Genomic DNA, 15,600 nt, shown 5'->3' on the forward strand with positions numbered 1-15,600 from the left:
TTATACTTTGCAGGGTGGGCATGTGAGCAGAACAAAGGTGTGCCTAAAGCAATCCTTCCCTAAGTTTAGATAGTATTATCAAGATAATTTATCAGGTCATGCTGTTGCAGCTCATCAGCTGGGCCAGCTTTAGGCACAAGCAACATAGGGAGCATGCAAGTATAACACTGTGAGGTTTTTACTTAATTGAGTAAGAGTCTTGCCCTGATTATGAGCAGCGTGGTTCATCAAGGAATTCATCTCTCAAATCAAAAACGTATATTTCTGTACTATTTCTATTGCACTTGCAATCAAGACAAACTGGCAATTTTATGGATTCATCAGCTTCTTCCTGGGCCAAAGATGCAGACTGGACAAGTTTTTAATGTTGTGCACATGAGATCCCTGTGCTCTCACACTGTAGCAGAAACCCAGGAATTTGCAGGGCCATGCCACTGTATCTCTTCCCGCCTATAGCTGTCCACGCCAGAGACTGCAGTTTGGAGCCTCACTCTCCCAGGGAATGGTAGGTCAGACAGGTGTGCACAGCTGCATACAAAAGAAACTGAGCCCACGTCTGTTGCATGATCCATGAGGTAGGAATCTGCCTATAGATGGCTCCAGTGATTGATAAGTCTCTGGTATTTTGAAGAATCTACAGAAAAAGAACATATGATATAAAGGAAAATTACTCAGCATTGAAATCACTCAGAAACCTAAAATGGTTAATCAATAATTAGCCCAAATACTTTTAGTTAATTCCTCTTTCGACAAAACCTACACACAGAAATGGACATTAAAAATGCAGAGTGTTTTGTGCTCTGGACAACAGAGTAGTCCAATAGAGGTAGCATGGATGAAATCTTCACCTTTGACAAGTATTGCAGAATCATCAAAGAAAAGCGTTCTGAGGAATGTTGGGTTTCTCCCCAGACTCCCTCAAATCATCAGCACTTTCTGATGTGAACAAACTAAGTTTCTTTTGTATTGATCTGACAACAATAATTCTGCATCAAATACCTAGAAAACATGTCTCTGAAATCTACTATCTCTTTCAGCTTTGCAGAAAGATATAAAAATACTATAAAATAATCATGTCAGTACTTTCATTACAGGGAAGTTTTTATATGCCTTAAATAGGGACCTCTGTATTCATAAATATTTGGTGCAGAAGCACTGTATTGGCAAACCCTTGTTTTGTTGCTGATTCCTGTAACAATATATCTAATGAACTGTGTTTTATGAAATGAAAACAATAGGTTTTGCTCTGAAGATATGAAGAGATGAAAAAAGGATCACTTTTGGTGGAAGTTTATTTCCATAGTTCATCACCTTTATTGTTAAAACATGTGCTTTATTTCCAGTATAAAATTATCTTTCTTCAGTTTCTTTCCATTGGTTCTTTCTATGCTTTCCTTCTCATGTTCTAGAGGCATTGAATACCAAGTAATTTTTTGTTTCTAAACAATATATGCTATATAATCAGGTTATCCCTTATCTTCCCATGTTCATGATCCTCACTGCAAATCAGCGCTTAAATTACCTTTTGCCTTTTTTAGCTCAGTTTTCAAATTCCTTTTTAGAAAATAGAAAAACTAGAACTACTCTTATTAACCTAATGTGAAAGTTACAAATGTTTGACAGAGAAAACAATCACCACTGTAGTCTTTTATTGCCAGTCTCTGTTTCTCCCTTGCTAACTACTATTTTCCTCAAGTGTTTTCTTAGTTACTCCCCAACACCATTTTGCAGGCAACCCTAAAACCCTTTATTTAGAGCATATTTTCACTGGTTTATGGCTACTGTTAAAAGCTGTTTTGCATTGATGAAGTTTAGGTGCAGTTTGGCAAAAAAATGAGCAATTAAATAGAGATGACAGTCTTAACAAATACCTATTGCAGATGTGTCAACATCGATTGGAAGAATTGCAGTGGTATCAAAACAGAGGCAAACGTGCTTAAAGAGCTTGTTCAAAAGAACTCCTGCATCTTAGAAGCTTTGCATTCCCTCCAAAAAAATATAAAAACTAAGTCAATTTCTACTAAAATATATTTAAAGTACAGTCAGCTACCTCATGTAATTCTTAACAAAATTATATTACAGGCCAGACAAGTCCTGTACTGGAGACTGGACAATAGAAATTGCATCTTTGCCATCATAATGCAATTGAAATTAAAAAATAATGCTTTTTAAAGAAAGGACAGAGGAACCTGGTCAAGTCATGTTCTTTTGATGAAACTGAGGAAAAATTGTGATGAAACTTTCACTTAGTCCATTTATATGCCCATATATTTTCATTTATCTTAATAATTTCACTTTTAATACTTAATAATAGTGCTTTTTCTTTATATATGTGCAATGGGCATCTGACTGTATCACTTCATATAAAACCAAGTATTCTATGCCTCTATCAAAAAGAAATTTAATGGCTTATTCATGTTTAAAATAATAATCTCTGCTCAATTCTCTTTCTGCAGGGAAAAATGATATTTTTGGAGAGATGGTACATCTTTATGCAAAACCAGGAAAGTCAAATGCAGATGTGAGAGCTTTAACTTACTGTGACTTACATAAGATCCAGAGAGAAGATCTACTAGAAGTTTTGGATATGTACCCTGAATTTTCTGATCTCTTCCTCACCAATCTGGAGCTAACTTTTAATCTGAGAGATGAAACTGCAAAGGTGCATATAATAAGTGATTTTTCTTTCTTAATATTGGGCCAAATCTGTCCCACAGTAACAAAACTTGAAAACAGCAAGTGAAACACTAAGGTTAACAAAATGAAACCCTAAAATCCTATGTTAAAAAAATATACTCACCTGATTACTTCTACTGAAGTCAGTTAAACACAACAGAAGTCAATGAAATTATTCAGATGATGTTAATCTAACAGGATTTGGTTCTATATTTAAATAGTATTAAGGTTTCACCCAGGGGGATTTTGTTAAAGCCATGGAAAATATGTTTTTATTAGATGACTACAGCCTAGGTCACCACAAGGGGAACTTTTGACACTAAATGTAATTGTTCATTCATAAAATAAGGAATCAGATTATCCAGATTCCTTCTGTGTCTAGCAATAGAAAATATTTAATTGCCTTTCAAATATAAACTGTTAATTCCCTTATCTTGCCATGCACTCTGCCTCCTAGGGGACTAAAAATTTACAAGGGACTTTTCAACTTTCACTCAGTCTTCTGATCTGAAGGCATTTCTTCGTCTCTTTTTCCCACAGTGACTGTTCTAAGTGTCCCCTTCTGCACAAATTATGTCTTCAGGAAAGTCAAAGAGTTTTATCAATGTTTCCTTATTTCTGACTGAAAGGGTTAGTCTGACTTGGGAAAGAAAGTGGATGTTTGGCCAAAGGGGGAGTGGGGAAATTCTCTTGCCCAGTTTGTGCTGCTGAGGCTAAAGGCTTCCCCAGAAGATTGCAGGTACCCCAGCCCTGGCCACCAGGCAGGAACTACACTGCCCATAGAATGACTGGTTTACACTTCATTATTTCTGAAATAATGCTGTTTTGTGGCTTCCTTAAAGAAAAACAGAGGTTCAGTGAGAAGGAAATAACATCAATTGGCCTCAAAGGCCTTGCAAGAAAAAAAGAGGAAAAGAAAACTAAGTTTTGGGCTGTAAATCATAGGGACATCTTTGCTAATCAGGTGTGGATCTTTATTTTTTAAAAAAACTGTAACAAATACAACTTCTAACAAGAAATGTCACTTACTTTTATTATGACCCTTTTTAAAGAAAATATCATTCTGAAAATAAAAGACCAATTATTTTTTTCATTTATGCCTTTGTATGTATTGAAAATGACATAGTTATTAATTACATGTAAAATACAATACAATGAATGTATAGTCTAGTGATAAATTTAAATTAAAACTGAATGTCCATATATTTGAAAAATTTATTGAGGGTAATTTCACATTAATGATTCAAGTCTGAGCAATTATTTCTTGCATTTACATTGTCATCAATGTTTTATCATTATTTTTCCCTTAGTTCAGAGACAAGGAAGGTAGGAGAGGCTCAGCCATGCTTCTGAGCTTGCAAAATCACAGTTTTTTTCTAGCAATTCCACTTACTTTCCACTGTTTACTGCAATCCAGAAAAACATCCCCCAAACGAAGCATTGAACACATTCTCATTTTCAAAATATCACTCAGATATATATTTGTTACTAGAATAATAGGTCCTTCTGCCTCAGCTTCTGCTTCTGTCCTCCTATTTGTATAAAAGTACCTTTTTCTTCCTGCAGTTATGCTACCAGTGGGCCACCACTGAAGCATATTACTTGCCAGGTTTACAATGAAGGGAATAGAGAAAAATGTAAACACCTCCCAGGTCCTCTCTGCCCTTCTCCCACATGCAAATCTGCTTACTTGAGTGGCATAAGAAACCTCAGTGGCACAGGGAAGGGAAATAGGCTGAAGCCAATGCCAGGGGTATGTACACAGACAGCAAAACTGGTGTCATATTTGCTAATTTGTAAATTTCTTAAGTGGAAGAAATAAAAGTTAAATGCATCTTTTACCTACTGGAAAAAAGCATTGTAATCTTCTTAAGATGGATAGAAAAAACACAACTTTGTGTTCTGGTACAAAAATAAGTATCTGAATGATCTAAATCTGATAAAGAGGAAGAGAGGGTCTAGAAAGATAAAATGATAGGTGAAGTGTCTGATGCTTGTCAGGTTTATATTTATTGTAAAATATAACCTTTATAATCATTGCAAACTGTAACCTTTATTATCATTGCCATCAGTTAAATATAAATATAATTGCAATCAATTACCACTTTACTTCTTGAAATAGTATACCTTCTGTTAGAGGTGATTTAATTATTTTCATTAATTTCTCTAAGGTTACATAAACCAGATCTGTGCAAGTTCAGAGAAGCTGATAACACAAGAACACATGTATTTCCATGTAAAATTATTATCAAGATAATTTTATTTCACCATTAGGTGATGACAATGTTGGTTTTGCTCAATTTGCATAAACTTTTTTAATGTTAGCCTTGGGCAATTCTATTCATTAGCTGGTGATGGAGAGGCTGGTGCAGACCGAATTTAATATCGCCTTTTTTAAACATGAACATGATTAACAGTCAATCACCTATTGCAAATCTGCCCTCTTTAGATGGGACTAATCTGTCATTTTGTTTCATATTTCATTAATCAAGTCTGACCTCGTAATAAGATCACAAACTACCAATGATACGGACGGAGATAACTGCAAACTACGAAGACGGAAATTGTCCTTCCAAAGTGAAATAGAGAAAGGTAATTAACTTCATTTCTTACACTGGACAGCACTGCCTCATTATTCATTGGTATTTCACTTGGTAACGCTGGGTACATTAGGTCCCCATGTGGGCTGTTACTGGAGCAGCCCTTGAGAATCTAGCTGGGCAGCAAAACTACTCTGTGCACGAGCCCCTATATGCTTCTGTATAAGGAGAAGATGTATGTTTCACCCTTCCATGACTTCACATCTATCTGTGAAGAGCTGGTCCAACATTAAGCTGCATTATTGCCTTTGATACATTCATATATATATATGTATATTATCTCTTAATACCTATTTTTTGAGATGTTGTTAATGTGCTAAAACACCATGTTTTAAATTAAGTGTAGACAACATAGTCTGTGGATTATTTTATCTCCTCAGCAAAGTGCTTTATTGAACTTGATGCTAGGTAGTGTTTCTCCCTGGAACTGAAATATTTAAAAAATATTTAAAAATATTTAAAAATATTTTAAAAATTTAAATATTTCAGGACACTGTAGTTTCACCATAGTCTGATTTTGATCCATATGGTAACATGTAAAACGTTGTTCTGGCAAAAGTTTAGGTAATATTTTTATGTGCTTATGTTCACATCAGTGGCTTTTAGGAGTAAGTTTAATGAAGGAAAATTCAGTGAAACATTAAATGTTTTCACCAGTATTCAGTACTGCTAAATACCAGGAACTGTAGACAGTATCTCTGGTCAGATAGCAACAGTCATGAAGACAGATAAGCTGATACTCATAGGATTTTCATGTTTATGTAGGAAAAACACAATTCCTTGAATGCCGTTACACTTTTATGGTTGAATGGCTTGTCTGACAAATTACTGTTAATGTTATGCCTGTCTTTCACACTCCACAGTTAAACCTCAGTCCTAAATGCAGCATAATACCAATTTATAGAGTAGCAGAGTAGCTGATAATAAATGGGTACAGTTTAAATATCCATAGCAGGTATAATGCTCAATGAAGAGACTTTAATGCAGAGTATGGCTATTCAAAACAATGACATTCCTGTTCGATCAAAGAAGCATCTTTAGGGCAGGAAGCCAAGACTGACAACAAATCTGTCAGGAAAATGTCCCCATGAAATATTCAATCTGCTCTTCACAAAGAATCTGTTGACAGAGATACTTTGCCTGACTAACCTTCACATTTCTTATGAGAAAACATATGCTGCTACCTAGACAAGATGGAAGTGATCTTTTATGTTGTGCCTGCTGTAGAATTACAAATAGGCTACTCAGGTGTCAGTTCCAAGACCCCTAGGCTTTTATGGTTCTTGCCCAGTCGATTACACTGAACATCCTCTTTGAAACAGTTATTTGCATTACTTTTGAAAGAATATAATTTCCCACAGTTTTGTCTCTGAAAAAATTACTTGCAACACTGGGGAAGAAGACTGGCAAGCTCCTTAATCCTGGCCATGATTGTACAGCACCTGGTAATTCTGGGTTAGGCAGAAGTGAGGTACAGTGGAACTCCATCTGAGGAGAAGATGAAACGTAGGAATCCTTTGCCAAGTACTGAGTTCACTTTTGGCCCAGTGGCTTACTGCCCCTCTCTGGTTTCTTTTCAGATTCTCTACGTGTTCCCATGGCCACAGCAGACACCTCATAGTCATAGATCTTCAGTGTTACTTTTCTGTGGCCCTTCCCACATCCTCTATGAGGTTGTAGAGTACTAGAGGTACTGCTGGTTTGTAAAGTAACATTATATTGATTTCAACCCTTTATATGCAGGAGAGAGTGGCATCTTATTTTGATCCAGCATAGTCAGTCTATGATAATAAATATTAGAGGATGATCCTGAAGAGTTTTTCAGAACTGGAAAACACAGAGTTTCTGAACAAACAGCTGGAAAATGCATTTATGGCCACAGTATGTCAAAAGATTAAAAAAATGTGTTGTATGAAAATCATATTTTTATTTCAGAACTACAGTTTGAACAGGATAGAAACTCCCAGAATTCTCACAGTTATATTTTGATATTTTATTTTGCAATTATTAGAGGCATGCTTATTAAATGCTCTGCTTGCTGGCATTCTTTACCTTCAGCTGTTGACCTACTAGCATATTATGCAGCTTGAAATTGTATTTTTTCCATCTTTAGTGTGATCATCATGTTTTCTGTGTTTTGGAATGCTAAAAATGGGATTGTGTTATCTCAGCCTTTGGTTTGTGCTAGCCTGATTTGGACTTTGTTGCCATGGTAACTCCTCCTTCACGAGTTTTATCAGGGGTTAAACAAAATCAACACAGCTCTCTTGTATGCATCTGCAGTTAGTACCCCTGGTTCTCCAATTCCACACAAGACCTCACTCCACATATACATAATTCCACCATTTCTGTCCTGTGTCAGCAAAAACTGATCTTAACTAGTAAGGCTAATAAGGGCTCTGTCGTAGTGTGATTTTGGAGGCTACAAGAGTATTTGAGGGAGCAACTTGTTCTCTGGCTTCTAGAATTGGTTGCAGTATCAGAAGAGATTCCCTGCAAAAATTAATGTGCACGCTATGTAGCAATTTATACTTGCTCCCACCCTAAAGAAATTCGCTGCATGTCTTTCAGAATAATGGGTGGTACTTCCTGCACAGGTGCAGGTGCAGACTTAGCCAGTTGCCATAGATGCTTGACAGTCAGCCAAGAAACTCTGAGACTGCTTAAAATTAGCAGCATTCCAGCCTGGCAGCTCCAAACAAAGCTCTCAGCTGGGTTGGCAAGTTAGCCTCCTGCTGAAAACTTTGTGACAATGAGCTGCTCCATCTATACTCAGTTGTCATTTTTTAGCAGCGCAGAATACAATTCTTTCTTGGCCATTTCACATTTACTTCTAGCAGTTCTTTGTGATACAGCTAATTTCAAGGGAAATACATTCAGGCAAGAACTTTCTTTTGCTCTGTTAGCTCTGAGTGCAGTTTTATTATCACATGCTGAATAGGGCCTTTCTAGAGTTGTTTACATCAATACAAAATCCAATATATAGCTGAAAAATTCACAGTGTAAGGAGACTCACAGAAAACCTGAAAACTTGGGGCTTTAAAAAGACTGTTCTGAAGTTCAAGCATTATCACTTATGCGAACAACTTTTTAAAATTTTTGTTAATGTTGGCTCTAAAATCTTAACCATCTTGGGACTGTTCTAGTGACAGCTGACCCAGGAAACTTATAACAAGAAAATTTTAGTTGCATGGATGTGATTTTAAGTGGTAACTAAGCAAAGTTCTCACAGATTCTTGTTACCCTGGGGCTTGTACTTGCCCACATCGACACAGACTGTAACAATCAAGTGGGATATAAAATACATTTTGCTTCATTCTTAAAATATTGTTGACTAGTAAACTCATATATTGCTTTATTTTAACTTGAAGAGTTGTTTCCTGGTCAGACATTTCAAAAACTGTCTACTGATCCACCCTCAAAGTAAGCACAAAACCCAGAATTCTAACAAACTTCTAACTGAACCTTGATTAATGCAACTACCTTAAGAGTGCAAAGGCCATAGCTCTTGATTTAGATATAGAAGACAAGGAAACGCTTCAGGAACTGATTCTCCTGCCTGAAACTTTGAAGTGGAGTACTAAGAGAATGGGGAAACACCCCTTGCCCTTTCTTTCCCATTCTTGTCCCCTCTCCCAGATTACTTATCTAAATGCTTACTTTATTAATAGATACTCAGCCAAGCATTGTGCCATGTCCCCAGAAGGAAAGTCAGGTAAGAATATGGAGAAAACTGAAGCTCTTACTTAACTGTGTTAAACTGTTAGTAATTTGCTGATGAATTTGGCTTGGGCTTACTTAGAAAAGAGTTTCTAATATTCCACTGGAGTGTTAGGTCATTAAACAGCCAGGAAACAGCTAATGTGTTGGCAGGCAGCATATGGCTGAAACCAAGACCTCATGTCCCCAGAATCTTGTCTTGATCATGAAACTCCTAGAAAAAAAGTACATGGTCATCAGAGAGACCACCAGTGCAGTGTTCCATCTGCTCCTATTAGTGTTACTGCTGTTAGCACAGTGCCTAGCAGCCACCTCAGGGAGCTTCCACAGAAGAGTCTTGTTTGCAGGAGTTGCTCTCAAAGAGGCTGTTTCCAAAGACCAAATCTGATCAAAATGTTGTGTGCAGTCACACATGTCCATAGCTATCATTTGGAAAAAGAATAGTAATAATAGTACTGTGGTACTGAATTGAAAGCTGAAAGCTTACTGAAAGCTGAATTACTTGTAAAAGAGAAGTCTAAACTTGATAAGAGAACTGTTTTGATCTATGCCCTGAATCCATTCTGAAGTGTATTGCTATAACTCTTCATTTCTGATTGGTTTTATGTACAGTATTATTTCCTGAAATACAAACTAACAATTTTCTTTCCATCATCTGTTTAGCATTAAAGTTGACACCAAAACAGACAAAATAAACAAAATGGAGATGGAGGGTTGTCACTCCATCCCTAGCATCTCATTGTACTGAAAATGGCACAAAAGAAAAAATGAAGGACTTAATATTTCCTTGACCTTTGAAGTTCTTGGCTTTTAAAATGTGTGTCAAAATCAGTTATTCAAAAGCTAGCTCTTTTCATAAGCCCTTTTAAAAATAGGGACATGGATCCTTATGGAAAAGTCCATAAGGAATTCAGTACATCATGATGGGGGGAGGTTTCAGTACCTTCTGCTGTTAGCTATTTCCAAAATCACCCAAACTTTCATAGCTCAAAGACAAAACACAGCAAAGGACACATTAGCTTACCAAACTCTCACAAGCAGCACTGATACAGAACAGTAATTCAAACTCCCTGCAGTACAGTTCATTTCCTCCACCATCACTACTGAATCTACTGGAACCTTTCAGCAAAATTGCCAGAAATTATATAACAATGGCATCTCACTAGTTTATATCTATATTTATATCTAGCTTTATCTATCGTATCTACCCACAGTAGACTTAGGATTTCCAAAATGATGAATGAAATTGTAAATAAACAAGTCTTCCATCACTAAAAACAATCACAGAAAAAAAAAAACTTTAAAGCATTTTACTATTGAAAGAGAAAATGTTTTAGCATTCCCAAAATATTTCCAGCAACCTAATTTTCTTAGGATTAGGGATCTTCCTGCATATTTACTAGACAGACAACATTTTTCCTTGGTGTTAGTCAAATACCATATACACATCTGACAGAACATTTTTAAGTAGGGGGTCATAAAGATAGGTGGGATATTTGAAGAGAACTATAATGTGTAGAAGTGAGGAAGGAGGAGGAAAACAAGCATGTGCTGAAGAATGCAAGAACTTCCATAGTTCATGATTCAGGAGCCACTGTCTTTGGCATTGTTTCAGATTTTGAGGTCTGACAGGTCTACAGACCTGTAATTGAAGGTGCTGAAGCAGGACATCTAGATATATTAATTGAAGAGCCTGGTGGAACTTCAGATAAATTCTTTCTACTGGTTTAAGAAATGTCTCAGGAAATGCATGGGCATCTTTAAAACCTCTTGTCTCTGCCATGTTCTGAAAATAGCCAAGCTTTGATATAACTGCATGTGTTTCAAAAGATTTTTTTAAGGAAAAAAAACCTCTGAGAGAAACTATGTATTCTCAGTTATTCTTTGTTTCACTTTAGTTCTGCTGGATATTATACTATACAAGGGCATAACTGTAATATGATGTTCACAGAAGGAGAAATTGTAGTCATGTAGCCATGACATATTCTAATCTTATTACAAAAATCTGGAGCTCTTAATAAATTAATATTTTAATAAATATGTGATGGCTTCAGAGTTCATTACTTTGCTTTCTGAAATTTCTAAACTGTATAATCCTGTGGTCCTCAAATTTGAAGAAATATCTGTATCATGAATAGGCACTGAGTGCCCTACCTCTAGCTCTGATTTTAACTAAAAAGCTGCAAACATACCTTCCAACTTTTAAAAGTGAATTGCAGTGCAACTGTCCATCAGAATACTATGTGATTACTTAGACTGCCAAAACAAAATTAAGTATGTGCAAAAGACAGCCTTTATGTTAATTGTCTCTTTGTACTAAGTATTATTGCTACATTATATGTGATGTACAAATGGATTTTAAGGCTGAGAGCCTTACTATGAAAAGTGCACTGCAGATTTTAACAGTTCAGTTTGTTTTCAGAGCTTTAGGGCTAATGACTTCTCCATACCAATTTCTATTTTTCCAGATAAGAAAATTTGGAAAATATTTAGATCTGAATTGCTCAGGTTATCCAACAGACTGCACAAAGCTTTCAAATTATTTCTCTTTTCTCTTTTGCACTATATCTGTGATTTTTCCATACAGTTTTTATGCATTAAGACCCATTGAAAAAGTAGGTAATTAGACATTTTGTAAACTTGAACAGTGCTATAATCACCAATGATATTTCACCAAGAAACAAGAAAAACCTCTAGAGATACCAGTTTATGCTTTCTTATCACTTAAAGTTATCACTTATAAGACTTCATGGTTTTACTTTCCTTAATTTTTATATTCTTTTTTTCCCCTACTATTTTGTCCTCAGGGATGTATTGGTCATATGTAGATGTTGGAACAAGCTATACTTTCAACAGGCACTCAAAAATATTTATGAAGGCAATAGTTCTCAGTTTACCTGACCACCAGTCATGACCTAAGATGATCAGGAGAAATTGAACAGACAAGTTTCTGTTGAACTGAAAAGGGGTAGAATGCTTTGTACATGTTGTTAGTCTTCTAGAACAGACTTTCAGATGGCCTCTCCTGGAACATGTTCCTTGTCAGAACATGAGTTAAGACTTGCTTTAACAAACATCCAGATGTCATGACATGCCAGAACTCTAAGCTGATTCTGAGACAAGATCTCAAGCACTAAAATGCAAGGTTCTTTCTTAGGTTTGTTTAAGTGGATTCAGGGTAAGTTATAATACTTTCTGAAACATCAGACACATCAGGGTTAAATATCTCTACAGACAAGAGAAAAATCAGTTTTCAGACAAATTTCCTGGTTGTAAAGGTGGAGTAGCTCTCATTTCAAATGCTGCATACAAAATCAAGTGCTGAATTTTACCTGTCACTCGTCATACATTTGTAAAGATTATGGGGATCATGTCCTTCTCCCAGTGGAAAATTAATCCATGAAAATTCCTTATATTGTTTACCATAAAACTGTTTAGAAATTAATAAAAACTATTTAACTTTGTTCTTTTGGTCTTAGATAAAGGAACAATATGGCAAAATGTTCACTGTAGCAATACTTATCTACTTAATGACCAGACACTGGGTTGCTGTTCATTTTCCTGTCTACAAGCAGTCACCCTCCTCCTTTTTTACTCTTGCGTTAGCCTTTCAGAAAGCACTCTGCTATACCTAGCAATTTACTCCATACCAGTCACATTCAAGTAAGTATGAAGCAAAAAGCAAGAAAAAAATTGGGAGGCATTTTAATTAGCAGTTCAATGATCCTAAACTTGCTGATTGGCATTCTGTAGAGTATATTAGTCTGTGTACAGTTTGAGTAGGCTTCTCTGGAGTCATATATTGGTCCTGCTCCACACTACCAGTACTTTTTGATATTAGGCAAATATTAAGTACTGCTTCTGATGTTCTTGCACCACTAAGTGAAAAGCAGAGATTTCAGGAATTAGGATTACCATTTTCCCAGACTGGTTGTCTTTTGTTCCCTATCTATATGATGGAAAACATAGGCATGATTTGAACACCAGCATTCAAATTATTCATTAATAGTTTTTGATTTTTTGACATTTTGAAATTTTGTACTTTTTCAACCCTGTTCATGGTATTGTATTTAACCTACTGTGTGAACTGCTTGGTCACTGGTTTTTCATTCAAAATACTTACTTCCCATGATGGGCACACAAGGCCCATTTTTGCTCTCTGACAGGGTAACAGACATTTTAAAATTAAAAAACAGAAAACATACAGTTATGATGGCTAGCAAATACTTTGTTCTTACACAGAAACACAGATGACCACACAGGAATACTTGTTGATATCACACAAGAAAGAGTTTGCAACAGCTGAACCAAAATACATGCTGGGAATCTGAAGATCTCCAGACATTCTGAGCCATTAAGCATCCTTCCATCCAAGTCACTGTGTGCATTTGTCCTTACCAAAGCATGCACCACAATATGGTGGGTTTTTTCAAAGGAAAAGGAAAATGTCATTTCTGCTGACCAGATTTATAGTGGTAATGTTATGTGATGAGGATAATGTTAATGATGAGGATTGTCTGTATTATGGTTCGGACTATAAATTGCTGCCTGTGGGAGTGAGGAAGTCATTCACCTCATTTCCTGCACAAAATCAAATTTGTCTCAGCATATTGTGGGAATTGTTTTTATTGGATGGCTAAAAAGGGAGTAAAAATTTGCTTCCTTCTAAAACACTAGCTACACATAGCTAGCTTGGTTAATGATGACAAATTCAAGTTAATGAAATTACAACAGTATTAAACAATGCTGCTCCATAGGTAATATATTGCTGACACTTTCACCAGTATTGTTTGCAGCAGACTGATATACTAAGAGAAAATACCTCTAGATCATACAAACTGGCACTACTTGATTAATGCAAAATTTCAATACTGTAGACCATATCACATGGGAAAAGAAACATGTCTGACCTCTGGTAACCATTCCATGAAGTAGGATTTTAATGCCAGTATTTCTGTGAGTCACTGTCATAACTCTATGATCCAGACTTGTGACAACCCCATTTCTTCTCTTCCTTTGCCCATGCACGCATGAAAAGCAGGACACAAACCTTCTGATAATTACTTTGAAGGTTCTGGAATTTCCAGACAGCAAATGTCAGAGGACATAGCCTGTAAACTTGGCAGGCACCCAAAACACATAACAGGCTAAAACAGTCCCATAAAGACTGTAAATGATGTTTGGACGTTTTTGTAAAGCAGAAAGTTTTGAAACTAATAATCTTCAGTAAAACAGTTTCTAGCTGTTTCAGAATCAGAAGGTGAAATTTGTCTTGCTGGAAAACACAGTAGAAAACACTAGAACTGATGTGAGGGGAGGAGAGGAGGGCGAGTTTTAATGATTACAGTTGGAAGAACAGAAAGGGAAAAATAAAACTTTTAAAACACTTTTCTGTGTGGCAGAACGTGAATGTATCCATACATACACAGATAGAAAAGTCTTCTTTTCTGGAAAATCCATTCCAAACAAATGACTGAATTTCATTACAAAAGGAAGGTGAAATTGGAGAAATTCACATTCTGAAAAAAGCCTACCAATCTATTATTTGTAGCTTAATTTCCACTGAGCAGCAGAGGCACTGCTAAGGTGTTGAGCAGAGGTACAGAGCTTTCACCATTATCAGGTTCTGAAGAGTCAATAAAATAGAGTATTTTCTATTTTAATTTATACCATAGGTGCAAAGTATCACAAGATTCCTCCAGGATGAAGAATCTTTAGCATTAAATAGGAGCCTTTTAATAGGAAAACAACTTTTGACTCTCTGAGTACAGCTAGATGCCTAGAAGCAATGGCAGTAAAGCCAAAGATGTCTGTTATCAGCTGATAAACAAATCTTCCTTGATTTCAATAGGCAGGAGCCTACATTCAACAGATCTCTGCCTTCCTTCTCATGCCAGTGAGTCCATAATACTTGGATAGCATTTGGAAAATAATGTGTTCTGTTGTTCTGATATAGATGGAGACTAGATGCGGGGATATCAACTGAATTACCCTGGTTTTACAGCAGAGCAATTATAACAGAAGCTAGTTTCATGTTTCTAAATATTTTAATATTTTATGAATATAAGAGATAAGACAGTCTGCTATATTTCAGCTGCTAAACAATTTTTTTCACTAGAGTCTCAATGACCCCTTCTTAAAATTAGTCCACTGCTTGATTTGTATTCCACAGAGAGCTCATTACAGCTGCCATTAGTGCACAAAATCCCATGAACATATAAAATTACCCTAAAAATTGGTAATTTCAACCTTTCATTAGAAGGTCTTTTTCACAGGTTGAAGTCAGTCAAACACTAAGTAATTAAGACAATTTACTGTAGCATGACTATGTTTTCAGTATACTCCCACAGGAAATGCCACAGGACACATCTATAATAAAAATTTCTTAAGAAGCTTTCTCTTGCTTTGTACTGTTTTGGGGATGGAATTGCCAAGAACATGACACTTGAGTCAGAGCAGCCCCCAAGAGTTTTACACTGCCAGTCCATTTGCAGTTGTTTTGACAATTTTGCAGCAATTGAGCATCACAAGTATCACTTAGACACAGTAGTCCTGCTTAAGAAAAGCCCAGTAAAGCCACCTCAGTTTGGGGCTGTGTTAATTG

At 36.1% G+C, this 15,600-nt stretch overlaps 1 protein-coding gene across 1 annotated transcript in view; it reads left to right on the top strand.

Moving 5' to 3' along the window:
- Positions 1-15,600, top strand: part of KCNH7 (potassium voltage-gated channel subfamily H member 7) — a 206,677-nt gene that overhangs the window by 180,078 nt on the left and 10,999 nt on the right. The window contains exons 11-12 of the mRNA XM_062498275.1: positions 2,457-2,662; positions 5,169-5,268. Coding sequence (XP_062354259.1) covers positions 2,457-2,662; positions 5,169-5,268 — 306 coding nt within the window. The remainder of the gene's footprint in view (positions 1-2,456; positions 2,663-5,168; positions 5,269-15,600) is intronic.

Source organism: Cinclus cinclus, chromosome 9, assembly GCF_963662255.1.
Source record: "Cinclus cinclus chromosome 9, bCinCin1.1, whole genome shotgun sequence".
In the NCBI taxonomy this organism is placed as follows: domain Eukaryota; kingdom Metazoa; phylum Chordata; class Aves; order Passeriformes; family Cinclidae; genus Cinclus; species Cinclus cinclus.